This window comes from Mytilus trossulus, chromosome 2, assembly GCF_036588685.1.
Source record: "Mytilus trossulus isolate FHL-02 chromosome 2, PNRI_Mtr1.1.1.hap1, whole genome shotgun sequence".
Lineage (NCBI taxonomy): Eukaryota > Metazoa > Mollusca > Bivalvia > Mytilida > Mytilidae > Mytilus > Mytilus trossulus.
The window spans coordinates 70,773,349-70,794,363 of NC_086374.1; the positions used below are offsets into that span (position 1 = coordinate 70,773,349).

At 30.3% G+C, this 21,015-nt stretch overlaps 1 protein-coding gene and 1 long non-coding RNA gene across 2 annotated transcripts in view; both read left to right on the forward strand.

Annotated features, from left to right (window-relative positions):
- The first annotated feature begins 5,316 nt into the window (after positions 1 to 5,316).
- Positions 5,317 to 9,072, forward strand: LOC134705372 (uncharacterized). Its single transcript, XR_010105547.1, has 4 exons — positions 5,317 to 5,375; positions 6,607 to 6,625; positions 7,398 to 7,463; positions 8,970 to 9,072. It is a non-coding gene; the product is annotated as an uncharacterized LOC134705372 (long non-coding RNA).
- Positions 9,073 to 10,548: 1,476 nt separating this feature from the next.
- LOC134705972 (endoprotease bli-4-like) overlaps positions 10,549 to 21,015 on the forward strand; it is a 38,234-nt gene continuing 27,767 nt past the window's right edge. Inside the window, exons 1-9 of the mRNA XM_063564684.1 lie at positions 10,549 to 10,578; positions 11,049 to 11,104; positions 11,951 to 11,969; positions 12,848 to 12,903; positions 13,369 to 13,454; positions 14,559 to 14,731; positions 17,896 to 18,025; positions 18,455 to 18,564; positions 19,535 to 19,638. Of these exons, the coding sequence (XP_063420754.1) occupies positions 10,549 to 10,578; positions 11,049 to 11,104; positions 11,951 to 11,969; positions 12,848 to 12,903; positions 13,369 to 13,454; positions 14,559 to 14,731; positions 17,896 to 18,025; positions 18,455 to 18,564; positions 19,535 to 19,638 (764 nt within the window). The remainder of the gene's footprint in view (positions 10,579 to 11,048; positions 11,105 to 11,950; positions 11,970 to 12,847; positions 12,904 to 13,368; positions 13,455 to 14,558; positions 14,732 to 17,895; positions 18,026 to 18,454; positions 18,565 to 19,534; positions 19,639 to 21,015) is intronic.

Consider the following 21,015-nt stretch of genomic DNA (forward strand, 5'->3'; position numbering starts at 1 on the left):
TCAGGTAAAGGTTATTATTAAATGCAGTTAATATATCCTCCACAAATAGAAAACACAAAAAACACGGGTTTACCCATCTTATTTTAAGACGTTTAGTATAAACGGATTTTTAAAACACTCGACGGATAATCAATTTGAAGTATTCGTTGTTTAATTTGTTAATCGTATTGGCCCTTAAGAAGACTTAAAAACATTTCCGATCTGTTGATAGGTGATTGATTGATTGTTGGTTGCTTTACGCCGCATTAGCACAAAAAGGCTATATCGCGGCGACTGTTGATAGGAATGTTAAACTAAATATCCAGTAGTTGTTGTATATCACATCATAAGGAAGGCGGCTTTAAACAACACCGAATATCGAACTTATGGACAGAAAAGGGGGGTCTTAGTAAATATGAAAAATTGTATATACTATCTTCAAACCAATATTTGTATTGATATATATGGTCATATTTGTATATATATATAGGAGCAAAAATACATTTTCCGTTTAACGGTTGCAATGACCAGTTTAAATATCTTGAAAATATCATTTGTTAAATTTGTTAATTAATCGTAGATAGCAATTCATATGGTGTAATTAAAATCGTCAATGAAGAGAATATAATAAATTATAAAATAAATCATAAAAAGTTGCGACCACCGCCACTAAAATCATTGCATTAAGCAGTAGAGAATTATAGGTATAATTAAACAATTACTGTTAATAACTGCTATTTTGAAACAATGTATACAAACAGTCAATTTGTACGCATACTACATATATAAGTAGTTATAATTAATAACAATAATTTAGTAATAGATAACATTTATCTCTTAAGTCTGCTATTGTGGCACGTAATTCAAACTAAAGATAATGGGATATAAGAAATCATCCTTTTCCACGAACCTACATTTTCCATGTAAAGTCATATTAAAAAGAAAGATAATTATGATACAATTTTGAAGTTATTCGTGTAATTCATAGTTCGTACCAGGAAACAATTTTCTTAAGTTTGCCCACTTCATACAAGGACCAAAACGTTCAAATGTGATTATCCACCATACTTCCGTGTGTGAATGATAATAAGAAACTCCCCTTCAACAAACTTGTAATGCAAAACAAGAAGAGCAAATATTCAATGTATTATTTTGATAATTAGATTCTTTCATTTGAGCATCATCGAACAATGCAAACACATTTATCGTTGATTATTAATTGTTTTCAATTTGTACAATTATATCTTATATCTTTTTCTAATAAACGATTAATCAAAGACATTGAAATAACAATTAAATCTTGATTTAGTTCAAGAAGATACATTAATATTGCTAGTGAAATCAATGCCCACTTGCGATCAACTGACGTTACGGTATATGTGACCATGTGTATTGCACGGTATCCAGAAATGATAACAAAGTTCATAACGCATAAAAAGCAGTATCTTTGCTATCCACGGTTATGGTCCCGTCCCCTCCTCTCCACCCTTGGGGGATTGAGATAGATTTTCGGAGACACAAGGTGATGATTTACGTTGGTTGCAGTCGTAACTGGCTGCATCCAAATAAAAAGCACATTAAACGTGATCACGTGTAAATAAGGAAAATATAGGAAAATAATTGCCATGTGCTGATTGTGAAAAAATCTTTACATCCCAAAACATCGTTCTTTAGTAACTATTTAAATGTTTTAATCAACTAATAGAAGTTCCTGTGTATGTTTCTTGCACAAATGTTTGATGTCAATGTTCATTTTCGTTTCCTGCTTCATCAAGTTTGTAGACTCTTGTCTCTATCGTGTTTTTACTCCACATTAAAGAGCATTCAAGTGCTATCATTGTTCAAGCATATTTTTTTCGGAATGAACGTGACTTTAATCAACCGATAGATGCCACACCATTGTTATCATAAATGTTGGTTCAATCTGCCAAGGAATCGAAATAATTGGCTAGGGAAGATGAGAAAGCTATACAAAGCCTTCATATGTCAAACGTAAATTCATTAAAACAAAAACCAGTCTGATTAATGTACTTAAGGAATTCACTGTTATATTTTTTTGGCTATGAAGAAGTAACATAAAAATATGGTGCACACTGAATAGCCCGCGTACCGTCTTATTTTAAAGTGTACACCACATTTTTCATGTTATTTCGTCATAGACAGGAAAAATAAGACAATCATTTCTTATAATGTAATGATAAATTTCATTTTAAACCGGAGTAAACCATGACGTCAGGGTCACATGACAAAACTGTCTATGAGCTGATAAACATAACAACGTCAGCCAAACAGAAGACGCATTTAAATACAAAATTAAATTAATAAACAATAAACAAAAACAAAAAAACACTACTGGTTCCAGACAATGCTTCAACCTTTCATATCACCTTGTACCGTTGTGTAAGAGCTCAACATAAGAACGAAAAAGATTGTTTAAAAGAAGAAAAAATCAACATCGATACAAAGCACAAACTCAACTAATACAATAATAGATAAACATAGTCTGATTCATATATTGACTCTATCACTGTCTATATATTTCGTCAACTTATAGTTTAGTGATTGTCCTCTTGGTTGACCCGTTTTTTTTTGTGTTGGGGTCTCTTATAAAAAAACGAGTTTTAAAGTCATATGAAACTAGTGACTGGTGAAAACAAATGTTTATCCAAATGTTGAACCAATGCAATTATGTATTATAAACTATAAAGTCTCATGTGCACGATTTTATCATTTTTACGCAAAAATATCGTATAATTGTCATTTCCCCTGTCTGTTATGAAAATATGGCGGCTCAAAATTGTCGTGTTTTGAAGACGTAGTTTACCGATTGCAACCCTTTTAGCACATCGTAAACAAAAAGGCATGGATATTAAAGACGTGTATAACACGTACAATCAGATAAACGTTTATTTAAGTGACAAATCCAGGCATATGACGATCACCGAGTAGGGTCTTGCTAAGGTCACTTTGAACGTAAATATGTCGGAAATTGCGTCCAGGAACCAAGCAATTGAAAAAAAGTTACCTTTTTCTAAATGCAGACAAATTAAAGAAATTTCTTCAGAAAAAATATATGTACATAATTTTGGTAATGCCAACTATCCATTTTGTTATAAAATATATATGCATATTTTTTTTAACTTGAGGTTTCATATGACTTTAACTTCGTTAAATTTTCAAACTAATTTTGATTTGGAGAGTGGTTTTGCTGTTCAAAATTAATCGATCCTTTAAAAATGTCTGAATTAGTTTTAATTGCGACACAAATACAAATTAATATATTACGATACGAATGGCAATAAAACACAACTAAACATCTGATCCTTTATTTGATATTTGCTTGGCCCCTATTCAATAAGATTTTAAAATGTATCTTAAACTGTTATATGTAAAAACCAATCACAAATGACATTTATTAGAACTTTAGATAAAACTTTTTTGCATTTCCTTGGAAAAACTGCAAACGAAATTAACAAGTTTTTTTAAATCTATTGTTTCAAAAATGATAATACATTTTATATTTTCTCAACGATCGTATCCTGATCTGTAACAAAAATCTAAAAACATTAAATTGAAAAAATATCCTTACAGATTTTAGTTTAAACATATTGTTAAAAGAAGCAAATGGGATTGATCAAAATTTATAACGTCATTATTAAATTCACTTGATAATTTAATATTAAAATGTTTAAGTAGTTAAAGCGAAAAGTCGTCGTTTTATTCCCGGAACACTTATGGTCCGATACAAAATTAGTAACTTAAATTTGTTTGTATATATTGTCCTCTGACAAGTGAGTACGTTTATCATTTACTAGTTGACTTTACTTTCTATGTACTAATTGTATTCAATTATTAAATATTACAATTGTTTCAAACTCAAATTATATCGCATTTTTTTGTATAAATTGTTTTTGTTTTAATTGGTGTAATGTCATTGTTAGTCCGTAATACCATATGTTATACTTATCCGAGTAAGGAATATGACAGTTGTGATCCGTTCTTTTCAGGTGTTTGAGCTTTTTATTTTGCAATTCGATTACGGACTTTCCGTTTCGAATATTTTTTCGGAGTTCCGTATTTTTTCTTTCATTTAGGTCGTTTAAGAGAACAATTCAATTATAAATCAATCAGAATATGACTTGTTTCAACTGTTATCTTTCTACCTAAGCTTCCAGTTAGTTTTTTATGCAATAAAGTCATCAGTCTTCTGTCCATACCGATGGACTACGATTGCGTATACAATATCTACTAGTTGTACTCTTTTAATCAACAACATACATTTAAAGTTATGCAGCCGTCTTATTCGACAATCAGTTCTTTTTTATCCAATGTGTATGACGGCTTTTTTTTCTTTCTTTTAGTCATTTGTTTGTAGGGGGAAGGATTTTAACATTATCGTTTTACATTTTTCATATCTAAATTTGACAGCAATACAATATAACACAACTATGACAATTAAGATTTATCTTATAAGTTGACAAAAATGTAGCACTTAAAATTAAAGGAAATTGGTCAGAAAAATGTCCTTATAAACGAAATCGTTATGTTATGTGTTTAACCGAACTGTTAAACTATTGTTTTTATCATACAGCATAGGTTTGGACGAGTGGTAGAAATGGGTTTTTATATACAAATGATAACTGTCGCGTCTTTCGAACAAAACTTTAGATTATCTTTCCATCGTAACAAACGACACCTTTCGCTTTTGTTTTCAATATTATGTTTTCAATCATCTTGTCTTTCTTGCATCATTGACGTTCCAAAATAAAATCACGTCAACACTTAACGGTCTCTATATTAAATAAAATATATCCTTTTTGCTATTCCTTATTCTAATTGCCAAAACGTAAAATAGCAACTTGAAGTCGTTTTACTAAAAAGTGGATATAGCTAGAAATGTTATAAAAGAAATAGTAGATCGGTAAAATTAATTAACTTGCGACCAGTGTCTTTTATTTTTTGTATAATTACACTTTATTTATTTAAAAAAAAATGGTATGCCTTTTTTCCCTCTCCGTTGTGGTATTTGCCAAAAAATACTCTATCCGACTGGACGCTTGTAACGTCACGCTCATCAATGCGTTTTTAAACATTAACATTCGGTGTAATTAAACAGATAAAGCATGTGCTTGAGGGGTATTTGCGAAAAATACCAGTCTTGAGAATGAATATCTCTCGCCTTACGGCTTGCGAAATTAAACATTCTCTCGACTAGTATTTTTTGCAAATACCCCTCATTAACATGATATATCTGTTTCAAAACTAATATCCAGTAATGAGATATGCAAAAGTTATGGAAAATTCAACCTGATTATCATTATGATGGTTCTTTTTTAGATACTGTTTCTTCCTTCAACGATGAACTCCAAACAATCTTTAGCAATCACTTTGATTTGGTAAGTTTTTGTAATAATGATTAGTGCAAACATCGCCACAGCAGGTGATTGTATAAAACGAATTACCAATCATCATTACAGACATAAGGCTTAAAATGTAAGGACACCGTAGCATAGATAAGGGCAACATTTTATACCGCTGTTCAAAATTCATAAATCGATAGGGGAAAAAGCGAATCCGGATTCCAACATTAAACTGAGGGAAACGTATCAAATATAAGAGAACTACGACACAACAGAGACACAGCACCGAAATGTAACATAAACGAACTATAAGGAAACAATGGCCATTTTGGGCGTTTTGTCTACACAATACACGTAAGTGGCAATCAAATCAAATCAATTTGTGAGACAAGACGAAAAGCAGTTAACACCAAAAATTTCAAAAATAGTTTCCTTTTCTAAATCAAGCTATGTATGCATGAAAATAGAACATTCTTAGTAAGGTTTTTGAAACCTTTGTGATGAACTCTCACTCGACAGTGTCATTACGAAACCGGTTGTAAAATGATATAAACAGATAGATACCGGACTTACTTGTACAACCCCATATTTTGTAGCAAGCTATTAAAGACCAATAAATGCCAAATGAAAAGCAATTCAAACAAGAAAACTAACAGCTCGATTTATGTTATAAGACAAGCTCGTGACTTTGGAATTGGCCTACTGAGAGTCGTTAAGTTTAATAGGTTTGCAGATGCCTAACAATCTGCTATCCTGTAGCAGCGGTATAATAGCATAACATAAGAACAAACTTAAAGAAAATTAGTTAAAAAGGGTTAAAGTTACGGAAAGATCAAAACGACAAAAACAAAAAAGGCACAAAATATAGACGTGACAGTACTAGACTATAATCACTAAAGTCGGAATTTGAAATATCTATAGTATGCAATTTATATCATACTCACTTTTAATTCATATATTTCTCATATAAAATCTAAAAAAAATCAAGAGTTTTATCATTTGGATTTTCACATGTTTTTACATTTGACCTGATGATCGTTGAATCGAAATGTCCGAATTTCTTTAATAATTGATAATATTGTGGAAAGTGAATATTCTGTTGATACAAGTATGTTTTTCCAAAGTGGAATGGCTATTGAGTTGATAGCTAGCTACATGTATGTTATACATTTGTGTATCATTAAAAGTTCTATTACCATGATTACAAATACTTTTCATGATAATATGGTTTTATCATAATTCTAGTATACTGTCAAATATTTTTCAGGGTTTCCAAGTTTCTGATGGTAAGAAGTTGCAATATCTAATATATAATGTAAAAAATACAAACTCAACTAAAAACACAGTTTTTTTGTTCGTAACTCATTACCAAATATGGATTTAAGAATTCGAAAGAAATATATATTTGACGCCTTGTCTATGAAACCCCTTGTCATAACCCGTGGATTATATATGAGAACAATATATAAAATCTACACACATCACGTTAAGAACGTAGTATGATAACGCAAAATTGAATATTTGATGTTTTATCGATGTATAGTGTAGAGTGTAAGATAGATTCGATTTGTCATTTATAAAGACTTGCATAAGACTTCATATAAAGCAAGGTAAATGTTTACACTCCTTGTAGAACTACAAAAACCAAATCTTAGGTAGTATTTGACTCTTAACCCTTAATATTTAAAATAGAGCATCACTGAAGAGTCATTGATTGACGAATTTTGCATCTGGTGCAGACAAATTGGTACCGTATATATTATCAACAAGATATCAATGAAATAAAAACAAAAATTGAAATATATTTTATGAAGTTTCAACAAAGAAAAAGGCTTGTGCGTGGTAATGCTAACCACTTTTTATAAAATTAATTAATTTCAACAAACAGATAATAAAAAAGGACCAAAAAACCACAACATCTAGCTCATTACGTCGGCGTATTGATAAAGATATAAGTTATATGTGCCATCGTTCAATTGTTTAAAAATCATATAAACTTTCTATACATAAACTGTCGTTTGAATTACTCGCTTTTGATTATACTATTTCCTTTTCAAGTTTGTAGAATGTCAAAACTGCACCTTACGCATTAAAGATCCTGAATGGACAAAAATGTGGTATCTTGTAAGTAAACCAGTAAGAAATTATAATTTGTTACTTGTATAGTGTTGACAATGCAAAAGAAGCTTGTCAATACTTGAAGTAAAAATTGTTTTTAATGTGTTTTTTTGTTAACGATCATAGTTTGAATTTCGAACCACTATCGAGATTTCTAAATAAGAAATATTTTTGTTTACATTACTGTAAATTTAGTGAAAAAAACTTGAACACTGAACAATGAATATCGAAATAACAAGAAATATAGACAACAACATTGTAGACGGAATAAAGACAAGCAGTAAACATTCACTAACTCTACAAGACATACGTAATATTGAGCAAAAAAAATACATTAAAACAACAGTTGAACACAGGCATGGTACATGCTAAAAAAGGTTTAAATGATAAATAGATGTGTGAGAGTACTTACTGTAAGTAAAATCACTAAAAGTTTGGCCTTGCTGGTAAAATCGCATTCCGCATAGAAACAATTATTTCATTTACTAATACCCCAGTTTATTCGATTATTATAAGAATCCGTTATTGATTTACACTGTTACCGCATTGTATGTCTGCTTTTCGGGAAAATATTGTATCTTTTATACAAATCGCAAATTTTGTCATTTATAAAAAGTATTTTACAGTTCTGCGTTCAGAAACAATGAATTGATATTAATACAGATAAAAATGGATATAGTTTATACCACTTATATATTATGTTACATCATCAAATGAAATGTTAATAAATTGTACGAAATATCTACTTCAACATTTTTCATATTATTAATTTGAGTTAAAAGATGTTTTAATATTCATTTCTCGTGAGAACTTACAGCTTATGTGTAAAAAGATAATGTGTGTCAAGTGTTGAGAATTATTTTTTTATATTATTTTTTTGTTTTTATTTCGAAATCCCTGAATATATCAATTTAATAAGTTTAAAAATAAAGATAAAAAAAGCAAACATTTATTCAAAATTCATACTGTCACTTGCATTCAGTTGCATTCATGATATTGGTGTATACATGATCAATAAGCAAACGGGTTTTTAAACAGTACTTGTTATATCAATTTGGTATTTTCATGCTGTTCGAATTTACCTCGATGCTTTTTTAGATCATGTTAAATTCAGTGTTCTAATGAAATTTCCCTCGGTTCCTTGCTGCACGATTTTTCATAATACGTTTTAGTTTTTTTTTGTTATTATTTTTTTTAAACAGTTTAGTGTACAAAACTAAAATATAGTTTCTAAAGTCGATTTCTGTTCCAACCATGACAAACACATACATCCGTTTTCTCCATATATTGAAGACATGTATTTATTTGAGAGAAAATATGCAAACCGTTTATTTCTGAATGTTTTAATTCTTGACAGAGTCGCATTAAAATGTAATACACATACAACAAAAACGTCGACGTAGGCTAACATATCGGTAAGTGAGCCTTTGACGAACTGTGCCTTATGTTTTTCTGAAAATCAGGGAATATTGCATCATTTATGTGTTTTTAACATTTTGATTGATCTTTTAGGACAATCCCAGGACAAAAAAATATGATATGAACGTATTAACAGCATGGGAAAGCTGTGTAAACGGTACTGGCGTGACTGTTGGTGTAGTTGACAATGGAATACAGGACCACACAGACCTTAAAATTGTTAGTAGATTTTCTTGTTATCTGTCCACTTCTGTACAAGTTGTTTTAATTTTGTAAATCATGAATGTGACACGAATTCATCATATCATTACGAGCATTTTTTTTCTCTCTTTTGTGGACATTCAACAACATTGAGTTTAATCCAAGTTTCAATCCGTTGGTATTTCGAATAAAACCGACACGTTTATATTGATTGATTGATTAACTTTTGGTTAATATTTTCAGAGGAATATATATCATAGTCATTCAAAACGGGACTACAATTGTACAAACAATCTAATAAATAAGTTATCCGACGGTATTGGACTGTAATAAAGGGATGGAGCTCAAGGATGACACAATAAATAAAGTAATATATTCCTGTTCAAAATTCATAAATCAATAGAGAAAACAAATCTGGTTACAAACTTAAAGTTTTAAAGTGAGAAAAACGAATCAAATATAAGAGAACTACAACAAAACAGAGACACAACATCAAAACGTAACACACACTGAAACGAACTTTAATGTAACAATGGCCATTTTTCTGACTTGGTACAGGGCATTTAATTAACAAAATGGTGAGTTGAACCTGGTTTTGTGGCATGCCAAACCTCCTGCTTTCATAGCAGTCTTAATTATTACATTAAAATGACATCATTACACGACAGGGTTACAATAAATAGCCAGATAAATGGGACAATATATAGGACAGAGAAACAAACAAATAATAGCCATCAAAAGGTAACAGGTTAAAAAATATTTATATACACCAGACGCGCGCTACGTCCACACAAAACAATGCTCAGATGTAAAAAAAACCTCCCAAGTTGAAGATCGCCGAGGACCAAAAGTTCAAAAAAAGTTGTGAGGTCAGTGTTATCCGTCTAGGACAAAACCATCATTTTTATCAAGAAAAATAAATAGTTTTGCAAACAGTCAATTTAATAAAATGACCATATAATAGAAATACATGATTAAGTGGTGACTAACTGAAGAATAAAAAACAAATACATTACAAAATCAAAGCTCGGTTAGTCATAGTCAATGCATCGCCCAAAGTGACGTCACATAAAAATTTCTAAAACGTGTTCCGAAAATTAAGAGAATTTTGATGAAATTCTAGATTAAATTTGTATGACTCATCTAACTCATATTAATAACAGTGAAAATTATAATACTAATTAATATTTTATTTAAGTAGTCATTAGATAATTAACTGTATTATCAACCTATGCTTCTGATGATCAAAATGCAAATCAAACATGTGGTGTAAATTTCGTTGATCCAAAATTTAATCTTGCAAATGAACTGGATGAGTAGTTATCCCCCCAATTACGCGAAAAAGAAAATATATTTGATAAAGGTAGTATTTGTGTCTTGTTACATGCCATAAAAAAATCCACTCAAAGACATGCACAGGTAAAGTGATTAAACTTCAATCAGCATTACAAAAAGAAAGACACTGTAGGAAATGTCAATAGAAGTATTGCTGAAGTTAATTGTATTTGTGATTTCAAGTGTCATGGCTTTTAATTAGAATTATTCAAATGTGTTATTGCATTAAAGCAATAATAATATTTTAATTTCCTCTCTATCTCATCTATAATAACTATATGTCACCCGTTCATATTAATCTGGCATTGTTTAGCCTTAATTGCATAAATATTTCTGTTATTACAAGGCATTTACCCTAACATATCTTCATGTGTAAGTGCAGCTTAATAATAATAAACAGTACAATATAATCTCGTGTGGCACTGCGAATGTCTAACTGACGGCAGTCTACTTTGTCCAATAAAAGAAACAGGTACAACCATAATGGCATCTTACAGCTTTTCGTAAATTTAAGAAGAATATAGTGTCTTGATGAGCATACATATTGCAGAGTTATTGTTATATTATACCATATGATACAACTTATAAAGTTGGTTCCGTTTATATCACTTTGAACGTAATTTTTCCATATTTTAGGATAGGAATCTGGATGCTGGCTACACAAATGAAAGTAAAATAGAGGATCCAACTCCGTAAGTCAACCCGCATATTAACTAGTCTAAAACAAGATTTTTATTAGAATAAAAATGTGAATACCTGTTGGAAAAGTTCGTTGTATTTTGTTGTATAAGAATGAGTGATATATGAGACATTGGAAAGTTTGCCATTGAGAATAAAACGATAAATAATAAGGTAGTTCAGGTGTACACCGCCATCTTGAATTGTACAATCAAAGTAAATAATCGGTCTAGACAGATTTGCAATTTATTGGTAACACTGTTTATTCATATAAAGAAAACTTAGTTATTCATAGCATTATCGAAATGTATAAACAAATGGGATAACTCTTTTTATAACAAAATTGATATACCCGACATACAGGGACATTTTAATTTTTTTCTTTTTCTTTTCTTAAAATAAATTATATTACCTATCTTGCCATATTTTATTTGAAATTTTATATGTATCATAGATTTCTTTTTATGCACAACAATGTGTATATTCATGGCCATTCTAAACGAAAATTGCCCTTTTAAGTAACATGGCACTGGTAGGACAAAATTGCTGTAACTTTATCGTGATAAAAGATAGATAACTGGTCAATAGAATGCGACCTTTGTGACTTACCCTCACATTTTCTCATGGTTAAGTGCAGCTTAATAATAATAGACAATAAGTATGTATCTCGTTTGGCATTGCGAATGTCTTACTGGCGGCAGTCTACTTTGTACAATAAAAGAAGCAGGTACAACATAAATGGCATCTTATAGCTTTTGGTGCTTTTTTTTTTTAAAGACTATAGTGTCTTGATGAGCATACATTTTGCAGAATTATTGTTATATTATAATCACAACTTTTAATGTTTACATTTTTTTCAGGTCATCCCGGTCATTTTGGGTAAGAAATCAAAGTTTATCTCAAATAATTGATTTATTTTATGAACTTAAGGGTCTTATAATATTTAATATTCAACCGTTTTTGCTTTACAAATCTTTTAAAGTCTAACTAGTATATTTTTATTTGGCTATACTATCTGGACCTTTTGAATTATAGCTCTTCATCTTTTATATAAGCTTTGGATTTCAAATGTTTTGGCCATGAGCATCACTGAAGAGACAGTTATTGTCGAAATGCGCATCTGTTGCAAGAAAATTGGTACCGTTAATTTTATTGATACTTATTAAGGAGACAACTCAGCTTACCTTACTAGAAAATAAGTGGGTGTCAGATCTCTCAATTAATTTTTCATAAATTGAATGTAAGATACAAGAAGAGGACAATAAGATTTCATAGCAAGCGTAAAACTTAAACTGTTAAAATCATAGATTGAGTAACCTGATTGTTTCCTGTAATATTGTAAAACTATTAACACCTGATCAAGAGAACAAAAATGATTCAGATACATGTATGTCCTACGTATCAACTAAATCATGTCTGAGATGTGATTTCTGATCATCTGAACCTCTGCCCTATACTACATCAAAACATTGACAATTATTCTGTAGTCTTTCCATACGTAATTAAATAGTAGTTGTCTACAGAAACTTACTTTTTGTTATTTTAACTCAGTCACTATATATGTAAATCTGACAGGTTCGTCTTGCTCAGACTTGAACATTTCATGGTGCTTTTTGTGTACCATTGATTGTCTGTTTGAATTTGTGTTACCCATGACGGTGTCAGTTTATTTTCGGCTTTTGATTTAAATGTCCTGTTGGTATCTTTTCCCTGAGAATCAATTTCTATTCAATACTTTATAATTGTCTCTTTTTAAGAATTGGTTGTATAAATCTGCTGCTACCCGGAAAAGAGAATACGAAGAATCACTTAAGTAAGTAAACACTTTTCAAACATACATTTCAGTTGGATTTGTATTATTAATTAACACCGGATTTCGAAGACAAATAAGGAAAACAGCAAACAATTATCAGTGTTGAATAATAAAAAACGTAGCAAATTTGATATCAATATCTATCATTTTTACCTCGTTGTTAATAAAGATATACTGTGTGCGTAATATAATCAATGACAACCGGGTTTCATCTACATTGCACCCTATTACATAAATCATATACTAGTACAGAAGTTTATACATAATTGCATTTGATATGATTGTGTTTAATATCAAACATTGTATCATGTGATATTGTTGTTTTAGTCCATCAAGCAGAGCTCTTTTGCCGTTCAGTATATATATATTTGTATAAACAGATACGATAATCACTTGCGTTGGCACTGATAACTTTATCTGATACTAAGTTAACTCATTTCCGCTTTTTTTGTTATTTTTTTTAAGACATGGTACACGAGTAGCCGGCATTGTGGCTGCGAAGAAGAATGATCAGGGCACAATTGGAATTGCATTTGGAGCAACACTTGTTGGCAAGTTGTAGTATTAAATTTTTTTTAATAGGGTGTCAACATTTCACACTGCATATGTACAGTTTTGAAAATCCTTACAAGGTATTCCACTTGTTTTAATACCTTTCTGTTCATGCTTTCATCATTTTGTCTTCAACCACTTATTTTGTTCTATCTAAAAATTTAAAAATATTTAAATGTTACTGAATAAAAGTATAAAATCTTATAAGTTATACTTCACCATTTGGATGATTGATAATATTTATCAAGGGTATCAGGGTTATAATTTAATACGCCGGACGCGCGTATCGGCTCAAACGACTCGTCAGTGACGCTCATGTCAAAATATTTATTAGCCAGGAAAGTTAAAAGAGCATTGAGGATCCATGACTCCAAACAGTTGGGCGAAATAAGTCTAAATAAATCAGTTTATATCTTTTGTTTCAAGCTCGATGGGATAGATAGGATGAAAAGAGTCTCACAATTTTGCATTAATTATAATTAACGAGACAGAATGTTAAGTTAAGGGATAATATTCACTTCTTGTAGTTTCTTCAGAAAAAGGTCCAGCATTATCATGTCGTCTTTGACATCAACTAATATTTTTTCAATCAACCAATCCATCATGTGAATATTGGTCTTTTATTCGTCTAATTCAATTAATGCTCTCTAATAATCATTGATCACTAACTTAGATTATGTTCAATAAAATTGAGAATGGACATGGAGAATGTGTCAAAGAGACAACAACCCGACCAAATAAAAAACAACAGTAGAAGGTCACCTACAGGTCTTCAATGTAGCGAGAAATTCCCGCACCCGGAGGCGTCCTTCAGTGATAATGAACGCCATACTAATTTACATGTGCAAGGACTTAATCATGGAGATTATATTTCACACGATTTAATTTCAAGATTTGAATTGCAGGTAATACATTTCCCCAGGAGTTCGATGTTTTAGCTTAAATAGTTTAATGTGTTCGTATGTAGACAAGTTTATAACAAGGACAATGAGAGCACACAAGACCGTACGACTTTATTTTCAACAGACATTAAATTCGTGGTTATGGAATGTAAACAAACCAAAAGTCTAATAATTTATGATTTTTTTTTTTATATTTGACAGATATAAGGATAGCATCAAGTTCTGTTTTTGAAACATTCAATGCGAGTCTACTAACACATCAATCTGATGTAATAGATGTATACAGCTGTAGTTTTGCCAATTTCCATACTGGTACGAAAACATATCCGTTGACCCCAAGTCAAGAAATTGCCTTCCAAGAAGGAACAACTAATGTAATTATGTAGTAACTTATCAATACATATTGATTGCTGTATATCACTATTCACTGTTAACATATTAAAAGAGTGACGAAAGATATCTAAAAACAGTCTAACTCATAAATCGAAAATAAACTGACAACGCCATGGCTAAAAATAAAAAAGAACAAACAGACAAATAATAATACACACGACACAACATAGAAAACTAAATAATAAACAACATGAACCCCACCAAAACTAGGGGTGATCTAAGGTGCTCTTGAAGGGTAAGCAGATCCTCTACATATGGCACCAGTCGTGTTGTTTATGAGATAATAAATCCGGTAAATAGTCCAATTCGGTAGGTCACATTCATGAAAGGGATTAAATGTAGTAGCCTACAAAAAAAAGCATATACGTGAGAGTTGAGTTCCGCTTTCATTAATATGTTTTATAGTTATTTATGTTCATGAATCACATATTCAACTTCTAACTGGATAGATGTTTACTTTTTTGTATCATTATTAGTGAAAGTTCAAAGGTTTTCAAAGAAAATATGCCTAAAATGGAACTCATGTACACCATTTTGATGATAATTTAGAAAAAATATTCAAAACGAAACAACTGTAACAGTTGTGATTTTATTATTTGACTTAAAAGGAGGATATCGTAATGCATTAAATTGTTCTATCAATATTTAAAAAAAACCACTAGCTACACATATATTTACATTACTGTTGCTGTCAAAAATAAATTTTGAAACGAATTAGAACTATATATAATGATACTGACTTCACGGTAACGAATAACATTTAGAATCAGAACTTACATATTTTCAAAGGGAATAAGACAGAAATGTTTATTCAGCCCTTTCTTTTGTGATATCTGTTGAAATAATATCTTATATATTAAAGGATTTAAAATAAGAATGGTATATCTTAAAGGAACAAACAACCCAGTTATCAAATATAAAATGGAAGCAACACTAAATTTAATATAAAAAAAAAGAACATTATCAAGACTAAAAATAAATTAAAAAATAGAAGGAATTAGATGGGGTGTTAAAAACTTTGCACAGTTACTACAAATTTGAAACCATTAACTGGAAAAGTGAATCATTGTTAAATGTTGTATGGTGACTAATAGTTGTATATTTCTGTGTCATTTGGTTTCTTGTGGAGAGTTGTCTCATTGGCAATTAAGTCTGTATGAATATATTTTAAGTTGAATAAAAGAGATCAAATGTTGAAATATAAAACAAAGAGTCAATAAAATCCGAACAAGATATGTACTTATAAGTAAAGAAATATAAGAATGATAGGTCAAATAACTGTTGTTAAATCTTTTATCATCCATATATTTACAACAGTGACAAACTTAGGCAAAGGACATTTAACTCAGTTTAATACAGTCTTATATATTATCTAATTTGCAAAATTCAATTGAATAGTTTAAAGAAAAATAGTATGTACCCCAATATAACAAAGCGGCTTGCCTAGGACTGACATTTTAAAACATATTGCAACATTTGAAATATGATTAACATCTCCTTTAAACTCCTAAGTTATACCAAAGATCCATACGTTATACTTTATTAAAGTTTGGATTTGTAATATACAATTTTGGGGCTATTTTAAATGTATTGATCAACAACTTTGAAATATCTGTTCTCACAAATGTTTTGTCGAAATTTAAATTATAATGTCAAATTGTCTAGGGATTCGAATTGTGAAGTTATAAAAGAAAGGCGAACATGTCTTTTGACGTCACATAAAAGAAGACACCCTTTTGCAAATCTTTGAAATGGAATGATAAAAATAATTAGAGATTTCAAAACAAGGGATCGGGTATTAAAAATAGGTCAATTGAATGATAAAGCTCAATTCTATTCAAAACTAATTGATGTTTTATCAGCGATATCATGCACTGAAAATATTTAGATGGAAACTTTTGTATTCTACCATGTAAAGTTTCGCAATGTAAGACATAATTCATACTTTTACTGAAAATTTATCTCGAACTAAATTAAGATTTTGTTAAATCTTTTTTATTTATTTTTTCGGAGGTCAAACGGAAGTTTTGATTGTGAGAAACTTAAAAAAAACACTCGATATATTTGAATCGTGTGTTCATGAATGTTTGTTTTGACCTTTGCAATAATCTTACTAATGCAAAATGAGTAGGTTTGATTTATAGAAGGAAATGTAGGCTCTTGTGAAACGCCATTTCCAAGATAGTTAGTTATATATGTCGTGTGACTTTCATCGCCTCATGAGTATTGTTACTTCCAACAAATTTTCAGGTAATGGGTGAATAAGTGTGATACATTCGGGAAATACAAATCGTATTAGTTGGTCATCCTCTCTTCAGTCGTACGAGACATAAGGGTTAGTTCAAATTGAAAATAAAATACTTCTTGACTATCCTACAGAATGACGATCCTCAATATGTTATAAAAGTTAATTGGTGCAGGATAAAAGCCTCCCTTTCATCTTGTAATTGTAAACAGATTAACTAATTAACGTTGTGTTTTTTCGGTTAAAGACATGCTTTGAAAAGTACCCTCTTACTTGGCGTTCATTGTCGTCGTTTAACGTCCATAAAATTAAATACTTATAATATATTTTTGTTAAATAACACTTGGCTTAAATTTATCCGTAATAATGTATAGGAGATCCTCAGTACTATATACTAGTAAAACATTTGGTACTGTTCGAATAAAATGATGGTATCGGTATCATATACTTTCCTTTAAAATTCTCTTGAAAATCTTATATCTTATTGTTTGTGTCTTATTTGGACATCATCTTACAGCTACATTTTGTATGCGTTAATATTCATATTTTTCTTATTACATGTACTTAAACAAATCCATACTGGCTCCTTTTATTTGTCATTTGAAGTTCGTTTGCTAACTGAATGTGAGTTAAATAATTGTTACTTAACGGTTCTCAGTTAGAGATCAATCTCAATCATTTAGTGATCTATTAATTTATCATGTATATATTAAATTCGGTCCTTAATTCTTTTGCATTTTCGAAAATTGTACCCCTGACAATTTATGTCATTTGCATATATATTTCATATAAGACAGGTTAACGATTTATAGATTACAGGTTGTTGCCCTTTTTTGTATTTTCCTGTTTTAAAATCAAGCTATTTTGTTTAACATGCTATACATTCTTTTTTGTTATCAGGGTAGAGAAGGCCGTGGTTCTGTGTATGTTTTTGCTACTGGAAATAGTGGTGGTAAGAGAACGAACCTTTTCCGTGATAGCTGTGCTTATGACAGATTAGTAACCAATAGATACGTCATTTCTGTGGCAGGTAATTATTTAGATTTCTACATTATTGTTTCGTCATGTGATAGCAGTATAGCATTAAAGAAAAGATAAAACAAAGAAGAACAACACAAGAGTGCTTTTCTCTACTGAGATTAGCCTTAAGATAAAATGCTACCTTCTGTTCATTTGATCGATGACTTCACGCTGATTAACAATTATACAGTTTTCATGTTATTTAACATCAAATAGTGTAAAAAGACTATCTCTAGTTAACAAATGTTTTTTTTCGTATTGTGCTTTTAAATGTCATACCGGTATACCTTCCACATAAATGTTTAATACCAATTGAATTTGAAGTTAATCATTTTTTAATACATAGCAAATGGTGAATATCTAGAATGTCCTGTTTAAGTATGGAATTGAATTTAACGTAAGTTTTGAAATTAGAAACTTTGATATTTATATTTGGTAGGTATTCAGCACAATCTTAAAAAACTTCCTAACGGAGAAGCTTGCAGTGCTATGATGGTTGCAGCCTTTACTACAAAACCAGGTGTAAAGAAAAATCATAAAGCTAAAGTGGTTCGTATCTTTGAATCTCTTATGCTGTGTAAATTATCGATGAACTAATAATTTGTATTGTATGACTCTCAGTATAGATATACAGTTAAGGATAATTAAAGTCATAAGAAACCTCAAATAAAAAAAAAATAATGCATATGTTTTTTATAACTCAATGGATAGTTTTCATTGTTAAACTTATGTACATATACTTTTTTCTGAAGAAAATTCTTTAATTTATTCATATGTAGAAGAAGTTTACTTTATTTGAATTGCTTCCTTCCAGCAAGCAATTCCCCCGATATATTTTCCGTATGCAAGGTGACCTCAGTGTGACCCATCTCGTAAAAATCCGGTGGCCACAATACGCATGGATGTCCTTAAAATAAACTATTATCTGAATTTACATGTTAAACATGTGCTCAATTTCCATGCTTTTTTGTTTATTTTTCGTCAATTGTTGACAAACAGGTGACAATCGTTAAACTTCGGGTTCAAAACACGAACTTTAATTACCTGCCATATTTTCACAACAACACTGACCGATTGAAAAAAAAATTGACGATTATACGAAATTTACACGAAAAAAATGATAAATTCGAGCACAGAAGACTAAGTTCATGATGTTTGTATGCATTGGTTTAAGAATTGGAAGAACATTATTTTTCACCAGTCACTCGTTTCTTATGACTTTAAACTCTTGTTGGTTTTACCTTGACTTTTACTGTATAGGTACTTAACCTGGTGATAAAAACGTAAGCAAAGGTTTACTTAAGATAAAACTGATGTCACTCAAAATAGTCTTATTTTTTTTAATGAAATGGTGTCTTTAAAACGGAAATTGAATTTCATCAACACTGTTCTTTTATGTACATCGTTTACTAGTTGTTAAAAAAAAATTTGATTTAATAAACACGACTATCAACATCTACCTGAGCAATTATACCTTTAAAGAAATTGAATTCCTCGTCATAGAAATTGTATTTTTCAGATAAGAACAACAGATATTGGTGACACAACGACATTGAATTTTAACCAGAATTCCGCAGCAGCACCTATGGTATCCGGTGCAGTAGCTCTTGCTCTGAGTGCAAAGTAATTAGTTAATAGCAAAGTGTTGTTGTTTCTATGTACAACTTATCACATCCAAAGCGTTGTTAATTGATATTCAAATGTAGTTTTGATAAATACACTAACAAATATATTTGATTGAAACAGTCAAACAACCTTTAATCTAAGCACTTCCCAAAAGACAAAGCAATACATCATTTATTCATTATCAATAGTTTATACAATTTGAAATTAAGTACAACTGAGAGGGAATGCTTGCATTTGATAAAGATATGTCATTTTTTTCAGATTGGTAAAAGATTTTACTTATATGCATTTATGTAACTTGATCGACTCCAATACCAAAACATGCATTATGTTTGTATTGACAACATGTACACTGTGCCATAACATTTTGTACTTTTATAGGAATACATTATACATGTAGGCGTTGTTTTAAAATACAAAAAATGAAATCAATGTTAGATGGAGACTTAAGAAAGACAATAGTAATAGATTAAATTAATTGGTTTTGGCTTTTATCTAGCTGTCAGTAACTGCGAGTACTCTCAAATCGTATTTTCTTGTTAATTCGACCTGTTGATACTGTTTATAATGCTTTTTTGTTATTTTATATTTATATGGATCTTGTCTTTATACCAGCTTTGATTATTTGGAATGTCTTCAATTCTTCACTTTTTCTTACTTCATTTATATAAAATTCAAGATTTAAATTAATTTTTTTTATTCGTTTTTTTTTCTAAAGTGAATATTGATCAATATTTTCGAAGGTTTAAATATTTTTCAGTGGTGTCTTGCCATGACTTTGTTTGGACTTATTTGTTTGCTTTTTGGCCTTGAATGTTTGTCTCTAATATTTCATTAAATGTGCATGTGTATTCAGATATCGCAGATCAAATTCAATCGTTCATTGTGTATTAATTTACGTTTTTTGATTGAGTTAGGTCTGCCAATTGATATTTTTTTCGTGTGTTTTTCTATGTTGTGATGTTATGCTATTGTTTCAGAAAAAAGGAAGGGGTTTGGATCCATTAAAACGTTAAATCCAGCTGCAAATGTTTGCATCTGTCCTAAGTCAGGAATATGATGTACAGTAGTTGTCGTTTGTTTATGTAATATATACGTGTTTCTTGTTTCTTGTTTTTTTATATAGATTAGACCGTTGGTTTTCCCGGTCGAATGGTTTTATACTAATAATTTTGGGGCCCTTTATATCTTGTTGTTAGGTGTGAAGCAAGGCTCCGTGTTGAAGCCCGTACATTGACCTATAATGGTTTACTTTAATTGTTATTGGGATGGAGAGTTGTCTCATTGGCACTCACACCACACCTTCCTATATCTATTAACTACAGTATTAGTTTAAAAACAAACTAACCTTGAAGATTTTTAAAAATAAACAAT